Genomic DNA, 16,517 nt, shown 5'->3' with positions numbered 1-16,517 from the left:
ATGTGTGGTTCTAGAGAAACAGAGGGATTCCTAGGAAAGGGAAAATAGGACAAGGCAGTGATAGCAGTTTAAAATATCCTCTGATATACAACCTGGGGGTTCCAAGTTCCCCTGGTCTGCGCTGCAAGCTAGTATACAAACAAGCTGAAGTAACCAGGGGATCCTGTCTGTATTTGATCTTGCCAGGGTGGGAAACTCCATCTTGGATACTGCCTGCCTGTGCAGAGGCCAGGCTGGACAGTGGGGGCAGTGGGGCTGGGACTGCCGCCGGGCTGTGCAGGGGCAGTGTGGGGCAATGGGGTGGGGACCTGGCTTGGGATACCACCTGTTGCACATGCTGGGAGACTACCCAAGTGGAGGCATTAAACCTTTCACATCTGACCACTGGAGACAGGCTGTTCTTGTATTGTGACACTGGTGCTGTTCATATCTGTCTGTGCTGGGAAACAGCAAAGTCTGAGACTGCCCCCTCTCCCCTTCTTCCCTTTTTCCTGCTGTCTGACTGGCACTTGAAAGGGAATTCAGACTGCCCTCTCCAGAGCAGGACCTTCCTTCCTCCCTGTCTGCCTTCAGCAGGAATTTACTCCTTCTGTCCCTCCCACTCCCAGGTTGTCCCTCTTCTCTCCTGACTCCCCCTTCTCCTTGCCTGAGGTCCTGAGAGTAACCACTCCCCCTTTTCTCTCTCAGCCAGGGACAGCAGGTTTGGATGCCCTTTCTGCCACCTGCCCAACAGCAGCCGGAAGAGTGGTCCCTCTGCCTCGTGGCAGGTAAGCGGGGAGGGGAAGAGTTTAACCAGAAAAAAAAATCCTTGTCAGCTGGCACTAGCTAGAGGTGTGGTTGGGGGAAGGGGCCACGGGCCAGAGGTCAGGCAGGGCTGGTGCAGCTCACCCTGCCTGTGCCCTCCATGGAGCTCAGGTAAATATTTAATGATGCAGCGTGCCAGAGAACTTGGCATCCGAGGGCTTGAATCAGCACAAACCACACCTGTTCTTTGGGAACAGTGATGTGGGAAAGCCGTGTCCTTTCTGCGAAAGCAGAGTTTGCTAGAAAGGGAGAATGGCTGGACCTGCTTGTGGGAAGCTGGGCTGACAGTGACTCCAGGAGGTGAGGAAGACTCAGGGTTTCCAACATCTGCTTTTTATTAAGCATAACAGTAGGTTACAGGTAGTGCTGGCCTTCGGGGCAGCTGTGGCCTAGTGGATTGTGCCATTATGGCTTGGGCCTGGGAGTGACATGGGTTCTGTTCTTTGCGGTGTGATGTTGGGCATGTCTCTTCCCCTCTCTGCGCCTCAGTTGCCATATCTGTAAAAGGATGACACCTTTCTAAAGTCCCTGGAGAGCCACAGATGAAAAGCACCTGTCGAGGGCCTTGTACTAGCATTGCAGGCAAGCTTTGGCTTCCCAAAGTCCCGGGAGGCCAGGGAAACCTTTGGAAAATCTGGATTTTCAAAAAGGAGAAATGTTGGCTTGATAAATATGGAAAACATGCAGGCTTGGGTCCCACCCACTGAGCAAACCCAGGGCAGGGACCTCTCCTAAGGCAGCATGATGCGCTGTGCATGTTCACATCCCTCCTCACTTCAGGGGGTGCTGCACTGGGCACCCCAACTGCATGGGAGCAGCACTGGTCCCAGCCTGAGCAGTGTCTCTGGGACAGGAGCAGGCTGCCCTGCTATGTCTACTGTGTTGGTTTTGTAACCTGCTGCTCCGAGGAACCAGACTTTCGACATATGCCTCAATGTTTTCCTTAGAAATTGACTTGTTTTCTGGCTCAGGAACCCAGTGGTCTCTGAAACAGGATCCTCATCCCATTGGCCTTGGTAGCTCTCGCCATCCTTCCCATTCCCCACAAGGCCTTGGGCTTTCCTGCCTTGCAGAGCCACTGAGCTGCCTCTTACTCTTGTAGGTTTGACTCCTGCTGTGATAAATGAAGGGGTGGGGGGTGGGGGAGAGCTCTTTTTTATGGTCACCCAGCTAGCCAGTTAGCTACAAAATCCCTGTTAGTAGCTATTCTCTACTTGCTTTACCTGTAAAGGGTTAAAAAAGCCCATAGGTAAAAGAAAGGGACTGGGCACCTGACCAAAAGAGCCAATGGGAGGGCTAGAACTTTTTAAAATTGGGGGGGAAAACTTTCCCTTTGTCTGTTTTGTTGTTGCTCTCCAGAGAGAGGGGACAGAGCAGGACAGGGCTGGAGCAATGCTGTAAGCAGCTTTAAAACTAGGTATGAAAAAGCATCAATTCATACCTCGAACCTATTTTATCTAAAACCCCAGATATGTAAGTAAATCAGGGAATGTCTAGGAAGGTGCGATTAGGGTTATTTCTTATTGGCTTGTGGACTCCTCTATGCTAACCCCAGATGCTTTTCTTTTGCTTATAACCTTTAAGCTGAACCTCAAGAGAGCTATCTTGATGCTTAATTTTTGTTACGATTTCTTTTAAGATCTACCAAAAAGCCTAAGTTCCAAATGTATTTCCTTTCTTTTTGGGTTTAATAAAATTTACCTTTAAGAACAGGATTGTATTTTTGTGTCCCTAAGATGTTTGAGCATATGTTATTTAATTAGCTGGTGGCAACAGCTGATTTCCTTTGGTTTTTTTCCCTGAGCTCTTCCCCTGGGGGATTCGGGGGGGCGGGGGGGGAGAGGTGTGTATGACAGGGCTTGAGGGTACCCCACAGGAAGGAATTCCCAAGTGTTCCTTCCTGGGCTCTCAAAACGGGAGGGGGTTGCACTTGGGTGGTGGCAGCATCTACTCATCCAAGGTCAGAGAGAAGCTGTGACCTTGGGAGTTTAATACCAGCCTGGAGTGGCCAGTGTTAATTTTTAGAATCCTTGCGGGCCCCCACCTTCTCCACATGAAGTGTCAGAGTGGAGAATCAGCCTTGACACCTGCCCTTAGTGCTCTAGAGATGGCAGTAACTGGGGCCTGTGGGGAACAATAATCTATAAGGCCTACTGCTAAAACTAGCTGCGTTGCAGGACTGTGCTTTGATGCTGCAGCTCAGGTAGGAGCTGGGGTTCTCAAGCCTGGAGGGGAGGTGGGCTTGAGAGCCCCAGCTCCAGCCCCAGCTGCGACATCAAAGCACCATCTGTGCAGCTATTTTTAGTGCACTTGTAAAAGGCCCCCTAACACACAGGAGTGGGCCCAGGCTGGGAGGCTCCCTCCCAAATACAGTGTAGACATCCCCTGAGCATCCTGACTCCTACTCCTGTGTCTAATCTACCAGACTGCAGTGCCCAGCAGCCAAATAGATCTCAAGAGAGTCCGCCTTCAGGTGTAACATTATGATTAACAGAAATCCTGGTTTTAGAAAATGTTTCATCTTTGAACTGGTGCAGCAAGATTCCGATACTCACATTGGTGTTGGGTTGCACCACTGCACAAGTCATCCCGTTGCCTCTGGTTAGTCTACTGGGGGAGTTAATGTACAGTACTATTCGACTTCAGTATTAAGTGTATCAGAGCCTGACATATCAGCACTCGCAAGCCTGTGCTTGACAACGGAGGCAGCTGCCCTTAGAGGTGGAGCGACTTGGGGGGCAGGGAATGGGTGGTGGGAGAGGGCTCGAATGCAGCATGCAGAGTACAGCGTTATGAATTTTTTAGTGGTCCTTGTTTAGGGTGCTTTGCATAACTCCCGGGTGATTCTGCCATTCATGAGCAATGAGATCATCTCAGAAGCATGCCAGTAAAAAATTTTTGTAGCACCCTATCACATTTATATCTCTCCTCCCAGCCCACCCCTGCCCCCTCTCCCTCCACAACTCTCAGTATTACATCGCACTTGGTCCATTCCTCTACATGGGCACTGAGGCAGAAAGGCAGTGCAAGAGTGCCCTATATGCTAATCTCTGGGGATTTTTCTATTTTTAAATATCCCAAATCATGAGGCTTCCGCAGTTTCTTTCCACAACCGCCTCCTACAGCATTTATCTCAATGAATGAGTATCTTTACATAGCCCAAGATACACACATAAGTGATTTTATAAAGATTGAAGCCATTGGTAAGTACTGACTCTTGTGGGTCAGATATAGATGGTGGGTAGAGTGAGTTTTCATGTAAATATTGTCATTAATGGAATATGTAAACTCTTCAAGCTAATGATGGCTCTATGAAACTTGCCCTAGTTATTTCCAGTTTTTCTAATGCTTCGTTCTTTAATGGTAACAGTGTAGTCATATAATTTGCATAATGGCTTCACAACAGAGAAGAAAACCCATGGAATGAAATCCTGACCATGTTGAAATCAGTGGTAGACTAGACTTTAACCAGGACCAGGATTTCACTCATGATCTCTCCCACAAGGTGCCTACAGACTAATAAAGTTACTAATGCAATTGCTAGAGGCAGAGCTGGTAGTATTAAGGTTGCCTGACACTTCCCATTATAAGACCCCTTTTCAGTTGTTTATAACTTTGCCAAACTATAAACATTTGGGCTGAAATTTCCATGCTGGGTGTCTACTTTAGGTGGAATTTTATTTTGTAAGATTTCAGCCAAAACGATTCAGCCATTTTATTGTTTCATAGAGTTTAAGCCAGAAGAGACCCTTAGATCAGTAGTTCCCAGACTTGTTCCGCCACTTGTGCAGGGAAAGCCCCTGGAGGGCCGTGCCGGTTTGTTTACCTGCTGTGTCTGCCGGTTCAGCCAATCGTGGCTCCCACTGGCCGTGGTTCGCTGCTCCAGGCCAATGGAAGCTGCTGGAAGCGGTGCGGGCCGCGGGACGTACTGGCCACCGCTTCCAGCAGCTCCCATTGGCCTGGAACAGTGAACCGCGGCCACTGGGAGTCGCGATCGGCCGAACCTGCGGATGCGGCAGGTAAACAAACGGGCGCGGCCCGCCAGGGGCTTTCCCCGCACAAGCAGCAGAACAAGTTTGGGAACCACTGCCTTAGATCACCTAATCTGACCTCTTGGCTATCACCAGTCCATTAAATTTCACCCAGATAATCCTGTATTAAACCCAAAGACTTTAGTCACACTATAGCATTTTAGTCCTCAGGAGGCTAAACTGTGCACCACAGGCAGAGGTCATGAGAGACCAATGCCTGAGGCCCCTGCAGTGACAGGGTCTTGATTAGGCAAGATATGCCCGGATGCTCCCAGCAAGCGAACTATGCCCCATGCTGTGGGGAAGGTGCCTGACAATCTGACCTGTGGGGAAAATTCTTTCCCAACTCCAAATCTGGCAACCAGTTGGACCCTGAGCATTTGTGCTAGACACGCCACCCAGGCACTTGTTAGTCTCAACTAAGCACACTCCAGAGTTGTCTCCTCCCACCCGCTGTTCCCCCTGGGCTTCTGCTGAGCCCTGGTCTACACTAGGATTTTAGGTTGAATTTAGCAGCATTAAATCGATGTAAACCTGCACCCGTCCACACGATGAAGCCCTTTATTTCGACTTAAAGGGCTCTTAAAATCAATTTCCTTACTCCACCCCTGACAAGTGGATTAATGCTTAAATCGGCCTTGCCGGCTCAAATTTGGGGTACTGTGGACACAATTCGACGGTATTGGCCTCCGGGAGCTATCCCAGAGTGCTCCATTCTGACCGCTCTGGACAGCACTCTCAACTCAGATGCACTGGCCAGGTAGACAGGAAAAGAACCGCGAACTTTTGAATCTCATTTCCTGTTTGGCCAGCATGGCAAGCTGCAGGTGACCATGCAGAGCTCATCAGCAGAGGTGACCATGATGGAGTCCCAGAATCGCAAAAGAGCTCCAGCATGGACCGAACGGGAGGTACGGGATCTGATCGCTGTTTGGGGAGAGGAATCCGTGCTATCAGAACTCCGTTCCAGTTTTCGAAATGCCAAAACCTTTGTCAAAATCTCCCAGGGCATGAAGGACAGAGGCCATAACAGGGACCCGAAGCAGTGGCGCGTGAAACTGAAGGAGCTGAGGCAAGCCTACCAGAAAACCAGAGAGGCGAACAGCCGCTCCGGGTCAGAGCCCCAAACGTGCCACTTCTATGATGAGCTGCATGCCATTTTAGGGGGTTCAGCCACCACTACCCCAGCCGTGTTGTTTGACTCATTCAATGGAGATGGAGGCAATACGGAAGCAGGTTTTGGGGATGAAGAAGAAGATGATGATGATGATGAGGTTGTAGATAGCTCACAGCAAGCAAGCGGAGAAACCGGTTTTCCCGACAGCCAGGAACTGTTTCTCACCCTGGACCTGGAGCCAGTACCCCCCGAACCTACCCAAGGCTGCCTCCTGGACCCAGCAGGCGGAGAAGGGACCTCTGGTGAGTGTACCTTTTAAAATACTATACATGGTTTAAAAGCAAGCATGTGAAAGGATTACTTTGCCCTGGCATTCGCGGTTCTCCTAGATGTACTCCCAAAGCCTTTGCAAAAGGTTTCTGGGGAGGGCAGCCTTATTGCGTCCTTCATGGTAGGACACTTTACCACTCCAGGCCAGTAACACGTACTCAGGAATCATTGTAGAACAAAGCATTGCAGTGTATGTTTGCTGGCATTCAAACAACATCCGTTCTTTATCTCTCTGTGTTATCCTCAGGAGAGTGAGATATAATTCATGGTCACCTGCTTGAAATAGAGTGCTTTTCTTCAGGGGACACTCAGAGGAGCCCATTCCTGCTGGGCTGTTTGCCTGTGGCTAAACAGAAATGTTCCCCGCTGTTAGCCACAGGGAGGGGGGAAGGTTGAGGGGGTAGCAACGTGGTGGGGGGAGGCAAAATGCGACCTTGTAACGAAAGCACATGTGCTATGTATGTAATGTTAACAGCAAGGTTTACCCTGAAAGAGTGTAGCCACTGTTTTATAAAATGTGTCTTTTTAAATACCGCTGTCCCTTTTTTTTTCTCCACCAGCTGCATGTGTTTCAATGATCACAGGATCTTCTCCTTCCCAGAGGCTAGTGAAGCTTAGAAAGAAAAAAAAACGCACTCGCGATGACATGTTCTCCGAGCTCATGCTGTCCTCCCACACTGACAGAGCACAGAGAAATGCGTGGAGGCAAATAATGTCAGAGTGCAGGAAAGCACAAAATGACCGGGAGGAGAGGTGGCGGGCTGAAGAGAGTAAGTGGTGGGCTGAAGAGAGGTCTGAAGCTCAAATGTGGTGGCAGCGTGATGAGAGGAGGCAGGATTCAATGCTGAGGCTGCTGGAGGACCAAACCAGTATGCTCCAGTGTATGGTTGAGCTGCAGCAAAGGCAGCTGGAGCACAGACTGCCACTGCAGCCCCTCTGTAACCGCCCTCCTCCCCAAGTTCCATAGCCTCCACACCCAGACGCCCAAGAATGCGGTGGGGGGGCCTCCGACCAACCAGCCACTCCACCACAGAGGATTGCCCCCAAAAAAGAAGGCTGTCATTCAATAAATTTTAAAGTTGTAAACTTTTAAAGTGCTGTGCTTAAAGTGCTGTGTGGCATTTTCCTTCCCTCCTCCACCACCCCTCCTGGGCTACCTTGGTAGTCATCCCCCTATTTGTGTGATGAATGAATAAAGAATGCATGAATGTGAAGCAACAATGACTTTATTGCCTCTGCAAGCGGTGATGGAAGGGAGGAGGGAAGGGTGGTTAGCTTACAGGGAAGTAGAGTGAACCAAGGGGCGGGGGGTTTCATCAAGGAGAAACAAACAGAACTTTCACACCGTAGCCTGGCCAGTCATGAAACTGGTTTTCAAAGCTTCTCTGATGCGTACCGCGCCCTCCTGTGCTCTTCTAACCGCCCTGGTGTCTGGCTGCGCGTAACCAGCAGCCAGGCGATTTGCCTCAACCTCTCACCCCGCCATAAACGTCTCTCCCTTACTCTCACAGATATTGTGGAGCACACAGCAAGCAGTAATAACAGTGGGAATATTGGTTTCGCTGAGGTCTAAGCGAGTCAGTAAACTGCGCCAGCGCGCCTTTAAATGTCCAAATGCACATTCTACCACCATTCTGCACTTGCTCAGCCTGTAGTTGAACAGCTCTTGACTACTGTCCAGGCTGCCTGTGTACGGCTTCATGAGCCATGGCATTAAGGGGTAGGCTGGGTCCCCAAGGATACATATAGGCATTTCAACATCCCCAACAGTTATTTTCTGGTCTGGGAATAAAGTCCCTTCCTGCAGCTTTTGAAACAGACCAGAGTTCCTGAAGATGCGAGCGTCATGTACCTTTCCCGGCCATCCCACATTGATGTTGGTGAAACGTCCCTTATGATCCACCAGAGCTTGCAGCACTATCGAAAAGTACGCCTTGCGGTTTATCGGCGGCTTGGTGCTCCGGTGCCAAGATAGGGATATGGGTTCCGTCTATGGCCCCACCACAGTTAGGGAATCCCATTGCAGCAAAGCCATCCACTATGACCTGCACATTTCCCAGGGTCACTACCCTTGATATCAGCAGATCTTTGATTGCGTGGGCTACTTGCATCACAGCAGCCCCCACAGTAGATTTGCCCACTCCAAATTGATTCCCAACTGACCGGTAGCTGTCTGGCGTTGCAAGCTTCCACAGGGTTATCGCCACTCGCTTCTCAACTGTGAGGGCTGCTCTCATCTTGGTATTCATGCGCCTCAGGGTAGGGGAAAGCAAGTCACAAAGTTCCATGAAAGTGCCCTTACGCATGCGAAAGTTTCGCAGCCACTGGGAATCGTCCCAGACCCGCAACACTATGCGGTCCCACCAGTCTGTGCTTGTTTCCCGAGCCCAGAATCGGTGTTCCACAGCATGAACCTGCCCCATTAGCACCATGATGTATGCATTGGCAGGACCCATGCTTTCAGAGAAATCTGTGTCCATGTCCTGATCACTCACGTGACCGCGCTGACGTCGCCTCCTCGCCCGGTATCGCTTTGCCAGGTTCCGGTGCTGCATATACTGCTGGATAATGCGTGTGGTGTTTAATGTGCTCCTAATTGCCAAAGTGAGCTGAGCGGCCTCCATGCTTGCCTTGGTATGGCGTCCACACAGAAAAAAGGCGCAGAACGACTGTCTGCCATTGCTCTGACGGAGGGAGGGGCGACTGACGACACGGCTTACAGGGTTGGCTTCAGGGAGCGAAAATCAACAAAGGGGGTGTCTTTACATCAAGGAGTATTTCAGGCAGGACTTCATGGAGGGTTCCAATAAGAAATGGTGCACCTAAGTTATTGTTCTTATTGGAACAAGGAGGTTAGTCTGGCCTCTAATTGATACATGGCTAGATTTACCTCGCTGCACCTTCTCTGTGAGTGACTGCAGTGTGACCTAGAAGAATGAGTCCCCTAGATGGGGGACGAGGCAAATGAGTACAAAACACATCTGGTCTATTTCTTGTTTTGATCCACTCCATCTATCTTTTACATCTTTGGCTGGCAGCAGACCGTGCAGAAGGACTGCATTGCATCCAAATCTCATGGCTGCTCGGCAGAAGATGGTACAGTACGACTGCTAGCCATCCTCATCTCTTGCCTGCCTGGCAGAAGATGGTACAATACGACTGCTAGCAATCCGTATCGCCTGCCTGCTCACCATAAGATGGTTCAATAGGACTGACTGCAGGACTAAAGAGAATGACCTGGTCAAGTCACTCCAAATTTAGTCCCTGCGCCCATGTCTGGCCAGGAGCTCCCAGCCGACGTGGCCAGGAGCACCTCGGACACGACGAGGACGGCTACCAGTCATACTGCACCATCTGCTGCCAGAAGGCAATGGGTTGCTGCGACTGTGTAGCAAAGCCGTACCACGTCTGCCAGCACCCAGGAGACATAGGGTGACGGTTACCTGAGCGGGCTCCATGATTGCCGTGGTATGGCGTCTGCACAGGTAACTCAGGAAAAAAGGAGCGAAACGATTGTCTGCCCTTGCTTTCATGGCGGGAGGGAGGGAACAGAGGCCTGACAATACGTACCCAGAACCATCCGCGACAATGTTTTAGCCCCATCAGAGTGCTCCATTGTGACTGCTCTGGACAGCACTCTCAGATGCCCGATTGTTTGCCGTTGCTGTGACGCAGGGAGGGGCGACTGAGGACACGGCTTACAGGGTTCGCTTCAGGGAGCTAAAATAAACAAAGGGGATGTCTTTACATCAAGGAGTATTTCAGGCAGGACTTCACGGAGGGTTCCAATAAGAAATGGTGCACCTAAGTTATCGTTCTTATTGGAACAAGAAGGTTAGCCTGGCCTCTGATTGATACATGGCTAGATTTACCTCGCTGCACCTTCTCTGTGAGTGACTGCATTGTGACCTAGAAGAATGAGTCCCCTAGATGGGTAAGGGGCGGAAGCAAATGAATACAGAACAAATCTGGTCTATTTCTTGTTTTGATCCACTCCATCTATCTTTTACATCTTTGGCTGGCAGCAGACGGTGCAGAAGGACTGCATGCCATCCACATCTCATGGCTGCTCGGCAGAAGATGGTACAGTACGACTGCTAGCAATCCTCATCTCTTGCCTGCCTGGCAGAAGATGGTACAGTACGACTGCTAGCAATCCGTATCGCCTGCCTGCTCACCATAAGACAGTTCAATAGGACTGACTGCAGGACTAAAGAGAATGACCTGGTCAAGTCACTCTAAATTAAGTCCCTGCACCCATGTCTGTCCAGGCGCTCCCAGCCGACGTGGCCAGGAGCACCTCGGACATGACGATGATGGCTACCAGTCATACTGTACTGTCTGCTGCCACAAGGCAAGGGGTTGCTGCTACTGTGTAGCAAAGCCGTACCGTGTCTGCCAGCACCCAGGAGACATCGGGTGACGGTTACCTAAGCGGGCTCCATGCTTGCCGTGGTATGGCGTCTGCACAGGTAACTCAGGAAAAAAGGCACGAAACGATTGTCTGCCCTTGCTTTCACGGAGGGAGGGAGGGAACGGGAGCCTGACGATATGTACCCAGAACCACCCGCGACAATGTTTTAGCCCCATCAGGCATTGGGATCTCAACCCAGAATTCCAATGGGCAGCGGAGACTGCGGGAACTGTGGGATAGCTATTCACAGTGCAATGCTCTGGAAGTCGACTCTAGCCTCGGTACTGTGGAAGCACTCCGCCGAGTTAATGCACTTAATGCACTTAGAGCATTTTCTGTGGGGACACACACACTCGAATATATAAAACCGATTTCTAAAAAACCAACTTCTATAAATTCGACCTTATTCCGTAGTGTAGACATACCCTGAGAGAGTTCTGGGTTCCATCTCTGCATCCCTTCCCCCTCACAACCCTGTTGGCTTGTGTAGAGTCATCAACATTGAATGACTCCTCCTTACTGGAACAATGGATTTTCTACCAGTAGGGCCGCTGATTTCTAAATGACCCTGATGGTTCTGTGCCAGCTTTTCAGAGGTAGTCGCTCAGCTAGGAGGCAAGGCCCTTACCACCAAATGGAGGCTGTAATCTACAATGGAGGTTGCAATGCAGTGTGAAGGTCATACTCCAAAATGAAATTCACAGTACAAAGTAGAGCCCCTGAAACGGGCTTCTCAAAACACAATGGAGTTCACAGTCCAAAACAGACATATTCCCAATCAGTCACATACAGGTTTCTTTCTGACATCCATGAGATGTAGTCTGCCGTCCTTGGAATTTCATGGACTCGGGCAAGAGAGGATAAGGACATCTGTTTCAAGAGCGCTGGATTCAGGCAAAATCCTGAGGACAGTCTGGTCCAAGAGGAAAACTATGTATTGTACCTTGCAGTTTCGTGCCTCAAGCACCCTGCTCTTCTATTATAGTATATGGCCATTTGAAATAGAACCTTGAAGTATAGTAAATGAATTAAGATTTCTTCAGAGGCTTAAGATGCTATGAAAACTCTGAAAACCAAGTGTACGCTTTATGGAACATTAAGCCCCAGGTTAAAAGAGAAAGCGAGAGGCTTAATTATCTGTCATCTTTTCTATAGGTTTTAGTGCTCTAGGTACATCCAGGTCATAGCCCACACAAAGTATTCCAAGTACCACAGTATGCATCTCAACAAAACTAGGCCCCAAACTGCTTTCAGGAATTCCAGAAAATCAGGAACTGCAGGATGAGAGTGTGGAGGATCTGTTATTTCTCTCCTGTGCCAAGAGGAAATAGTTTTCCATAACCTCGAATAGGCTAGGAAGTAGATTTTATTTTATTTTAGAAGTTTAACATGGTTCATATAACTAACCATCCCCTATTTTTCAGCTTGACAGCTCCATAGCCAGGTCATGAATTGAATATCAAGGAATATTGGTCTGAAAATAAAGTTAGGAAAAAAATATGGTTTTGTCCATACTAAAAAAATTCTGGCAACCTTTTTCTTTGGGAAGCTCTAGCAGGAAGTGAATGGGGTGGGAAGAGGGAAAATAGGATTGGGAATTGGGGTGGGAGGAAGAATGGGACTGGCTGAGCAAGGAGACTGGGACTGGGAATCAGAGAGAAGGAGGTTTGGGATTGGAGAGGAGATAGATCTGACCAGAAACCAGCAGTGAGGAAGAGAGGGGATGGGGCAAAAGGGTCTGTTCCCACTAGAGAACACTCCCTTCCAGAGCCTGGAATGGAACCCATGATTCCTGAGTCTCATCATTCCTATGCTGCCAGCAAATAGCTGCAAAACCACTGGCAAAGTGTGTCTCATCCCAAAACTGGTCCACACAGAGGATGACAACCTACTATTGCTATCAGCCATTCTGACAGCTCAAGTAGCAGAGACCTGTGCAGTGGTTCTCAAGGTTCCAGCCCTGCTGATTAACTATGTTGGTGTTAATATGATGCTACATGTTGGAATTTTTTCTAGTTGGCTCTTTTAAAAGCCTAGAAGGGAGGGGGAGTAGGAGGGGAGAGAATAAACTTGTTAGAAGAACATTTTTAAGGTTGTAAAGTCAAGCACTCAAAAATTAGGAAATGCCAGAATTAAGGTTGCCTGTTTAATCTTAATCCAGCCCCCTGTGTGCATTGTGATATGGTCTTTAATGACATGATCACATATCCCTTTTTTTTCCACAGGATCTCTGCAGAGAGGGTCCTCTCAGAGAGACATAGAGCTGACCCAAGATCTCATTGGGCTCACTAGAAAAACTCCCATTGACTTGAAGGGGAGCAGGATAAGGATCTTCCATCAAGGCATCTATCCAGATAGCACCCTCTCTGCTTTAGTCAACTCTGCAACCAGCATCTCTGCTAGTGAAGTTGAAGCATGGGAGCGGAAGCAGCAGAGTGAGACTGATTGAGATAGTTGGCTTCTTTTGCTTCAGGAATCCAGTCCTCTCCTGCCTGTGTCAATCTGCTCTTGCTTGGCTGGAGTCTTTTGTGGGGAGGCCTATCTCCCCCTGCCATGCTGGCTGCTCAGTGAGTTGAGCCCTGTAATTGCACATGGAATAATCTGCGGCACCCACACCAGAAAGATTCAGAGAATACAAAGCACAGCCATCTGTTTTCACTGGGGGTGCAGGTGGGGAATGAGGGAGGGTTGCTTTCTCTCCTTTCAGCTGCCCTCGAGGTGGATTTCACTTCCTTCCTTGCAGTAAACTGCCCATCTGCAAATCTCTCCTCTCCCCCAGTGCCCGCACCAGTTTGTATTGTTTGTTCTTGTTCTCAGTGGAGGTAGCAGGGGAGAAGGAGCTGGGTACTGGACTCACCCTCTGGGTGTCTGGAGTCCTGCCCATATTTTTTGGAGACCTGCAGTGTTTAGGATTTTGTGTGTGTGTGTGTGATATATAATTTGTCCTTCCCAGGCTGCCTACTTTATCCTTTGTAAATGTTTAAGCACATATGCTAGTGAAACAATAGCTAGTTAGGAGACATAGGGGCAATAGAACCTTCGCTCAAGAAGGATGGAGTTGTGCCGAGCCCCTGAGCAAGAAGATTGATCTGTTACAGGATGGGTAACAATCTTTGTCTCTGAATTATTTCCATTGCAAAATTTTAGGCTTAGCCCTGTTATGTTCTTGTCTGTCTCCCTGCACGTGTAAGGGTCATTGACTCGAGGCTCCATTGCTCCAGCCAAGACATCCCGGAAGAGATCTGGCACTGGACCTAGTCCTGTCAGAGAGTTTGCATAACCAGAATACGGACAGAGAGGGAGCGCGTCATGTGTAACAGATTTCCCTGCAGAATGAGCTTTCAACATGATACTCACTTAGCTTATAACTAACACTGACCTTCTGAATTACTTTCTCCTCTCTCTCTCTCTCTCTCTCTCTCTCTGAGTTATTCATGTAAGCAGTGTTAGGATGAGCTCCACCCTGACATCTGGTGGTAAGGTGTGGCAAAGAACTTCAGGGGCTGATCTCATTTGCATAGGCACACCCACCCTGCCTAGAATGAGGCCATAGCTGCCCAAATGGTCACTTTGGCTGCTGTGGGATCCCCAGTGTCTCTGTTATTGGGGCAGGAAGAATAAATTGTTATTACCCTGATTATGGGAACTGTGCTTGGAACTGTACTTGGCCTTTTGTTATGATGGAGGGACTCACCATCAACTAAGTAGCACTCGCTAGGCAAGGGTCATGGGTTTTAAAACTCTGTGAATTAAGAGAGGCTGGGGACAAGTATTAATACTTGGTGGTATGGGCCCCGTGGGGAGGGCCTTATATGCTAATTGCACTTCCTTCTCTCTCCACTGTAGAATATCAGAGTTAATTTTGATTCTATTAGGAGTCTAGTTACAGGCTGCTGAGCTCACTTTGGGCTAATGGTGCACCAGCACTGAGGCTCCCCTACTGCAAGCTGAATTCACCAAAGAGCTGAACTGACTAAGAGTTGAAATCACTGAGCGTTGTGTTAAGTAGTGGGGGAGCCTGAAGATATATTGTGGAGCAGTTTGTGGGACGGCTGGAGTGCCTTGTGGACAGGCTGGTGGAGCAGTTCATAGGATGGCGGGAGCTGCTGGTGGGACGCGGAGCGGTTTGTGGACTAGCTGGTGGAGCAGTTTGTGGGATGGTGGGAGCTGCTTGTGGGCCGCGGAGCTGAATGAAGGAGTTTGTGGGGCGGCTGGCGAAGCGAAGGCCTATGGAGCTGTGGGGCGGTCAGCTTCAGATCATGTAAGGTGCCTCTTACCCCCGTCCCATCTCCACCCAGGTTGGGAGGTAAAGCTCTGCAGATCAACTTTCGAACTCTGGGGCTGCCCTGACCAGGGACAGAGTCTTTTGGGTCATTGGACTTTTGGGACTTTGGGTGATTTGGGGTTGCTGGACTCAAGAACCAAAGGGAAAGGGGCATGCCCCAATTTGCTTGGGGTGGGTTTTTTTGCTCATGGGTTGTGTTATGAATCCTGTTGGTGGTGTTTCCCCAACATAATGCCACATTGTTTCTCTCTGTTATTAAAAGGCTTTTTGCTACACTCAGACTATTTGCTTGCGAGAGGGGAAGTATTGCCTCTTGGAGGCGCCCAGCGGGGGTGGTATATATTTGTCCCAGGTCACTGGGTGGGGGCTCGAGCCGGTTTGCATTGTGTTATTGGAATGGATCCCCTATTGATCCATTGATCCCCTATTGAACCCGGCCCTTGTTGCTGCCAACTCTGATGAGCAGAAGGGTTACATTCATATGTGTGCACACAGAATAGGGTTTCATAGTTCAGAGATGCCCCATTTTTCCAGAGCCACATTTTGCCTTCTCGCCCCTTGTGATGAAAATGCCTGTCCTTTATTATAAACCATGGGACGCATTTGTAAATAACATCTGATATTTGTGTTTCAGGCCTCGGTGGCAACACTGAGATACCACCTATTCCTGTTAGGCTGTATGTAGTCTATTTCCCCTCCCCACCCCAGCATTTGGAACTCTGGGAACTAGCCACATACCAGCTGGTACAGATGAAAGACATATTGCAATGCTGGCTCAGCCTAACCCAGCATTCTTCTTGACCACGGGCTCTGTTCCCTGTAAGGGCTAGCAGGCTGGTCTGGTCTTGCTTCACAATTTCCCCCCTTAGTCAGTTGTAAACAGAGCTTGATGGCTGCAAGCCCAGTTATTCCCTTTAGACTTCTGCAAATAACTGGGTTGCTGTCACAATGACCGTTTTGGTCTGCTGAAATCTACTAAGTAGCTGACCTTGGGTTTGGTTCTGTAGGATCCCAAACTGGTTGTGGCATCTGAATCTGCCTGGTGATGGGGCCTGGAGACAACAGGCTTGTGTATTACATCTAATGCAGAGTATTCTGGGTAACACATAAAGAGATTATCCTGAAGCAGAAAGTGTAGAGCAGAGCAAGCCCAAAGTGCAGGGCAGTGAATCCAAACCTGATCCTGCTGGCCAGTGGTCCATGTCATAATCAGGTAGCTAAACTGAACCCATCTCCACTGGTTAGTGACCCCTCTTGGAAGCTAGCTGGGCTATTCCAATTAACCCATACTGGTCAGTTTCCTGATGTACTACACTTACCAGAGCATGGTACAAACTGCCCCTGTAGACCTTTATTCAGTATTTTAAATGCTGTCTTCTGACAGGAGTGCTTATCCTTGGTGCACTCTGAGAATTGGCCTGGGAACTATTGTCACCTCCTGCAGTGGTGTTTTTAATGTCTAAGTTATTTATCAGCTGCAGCATGAGAGGAAAGAGCATCTTCGCAAGCAGGCTGGCTAACCTAGGGAGGAGGGCT

At 49.2% G+C, this 16,517-nt stretch overlaps 1 protein-coding gene across 2 annotated transcripts; it reads left to right on the top strand.

Annotated features, from left to right (window-relative positions):
* Positions 1 to 637: 637 nt before the first annotated feature.
* Positions 638 to 15,239, top strand: LOC140914191 (uncharacterized). Of its 2 annotated transcripts, XM_073351435.1 has the most exons (3): positions 638 to 767; positions 5,648 to 6,254; positions 6,843 to 7,451. In XM_073351435.1, the coding sequence occupies exons 2-3, from the start codon at positions 5,669 to 5,671 to the stop codon at positions 7,247 to 7,249; spliced, it is 993 nt and encodes a 330-aa protein (XP_073207536.1). In that variant the 5' UTR covers positions 638 to 767; positions 5,648 to 5,668; the 3' UTR covers positions 7,250 to 7,451. The 2 variants fall into 2 exon arrangements, 1 of the variants encoding a protein (XP_073207536.1); XR_012159795.2 differs by lacking the exons at positions 5,648 to 6,254; positions 6,843 to 7,451 and adding an exon at positions 12,922 to 15,239.
* The last annotated feature ends 1,278 nt before the right edge of the window (positions 15,240 to 16,517 follow it).

This window comes from Lepidochelys kempii, chromosome 7 (genome assembly GCF_965140285.1).
Source record: "Lepidochelys kempii isolate rLepKem1 chromosome 7, rLepKem1.hap1, whole genome shotgun sequence".
NCBI lineage: Eukaryota > Metazoa > Chordata > Testudines > Cheloniidae > Lepidochelys > Lepidochelys kempii.
This window is presented reverse-complemented; position numbering and strand designations above follow the sequence as displayed.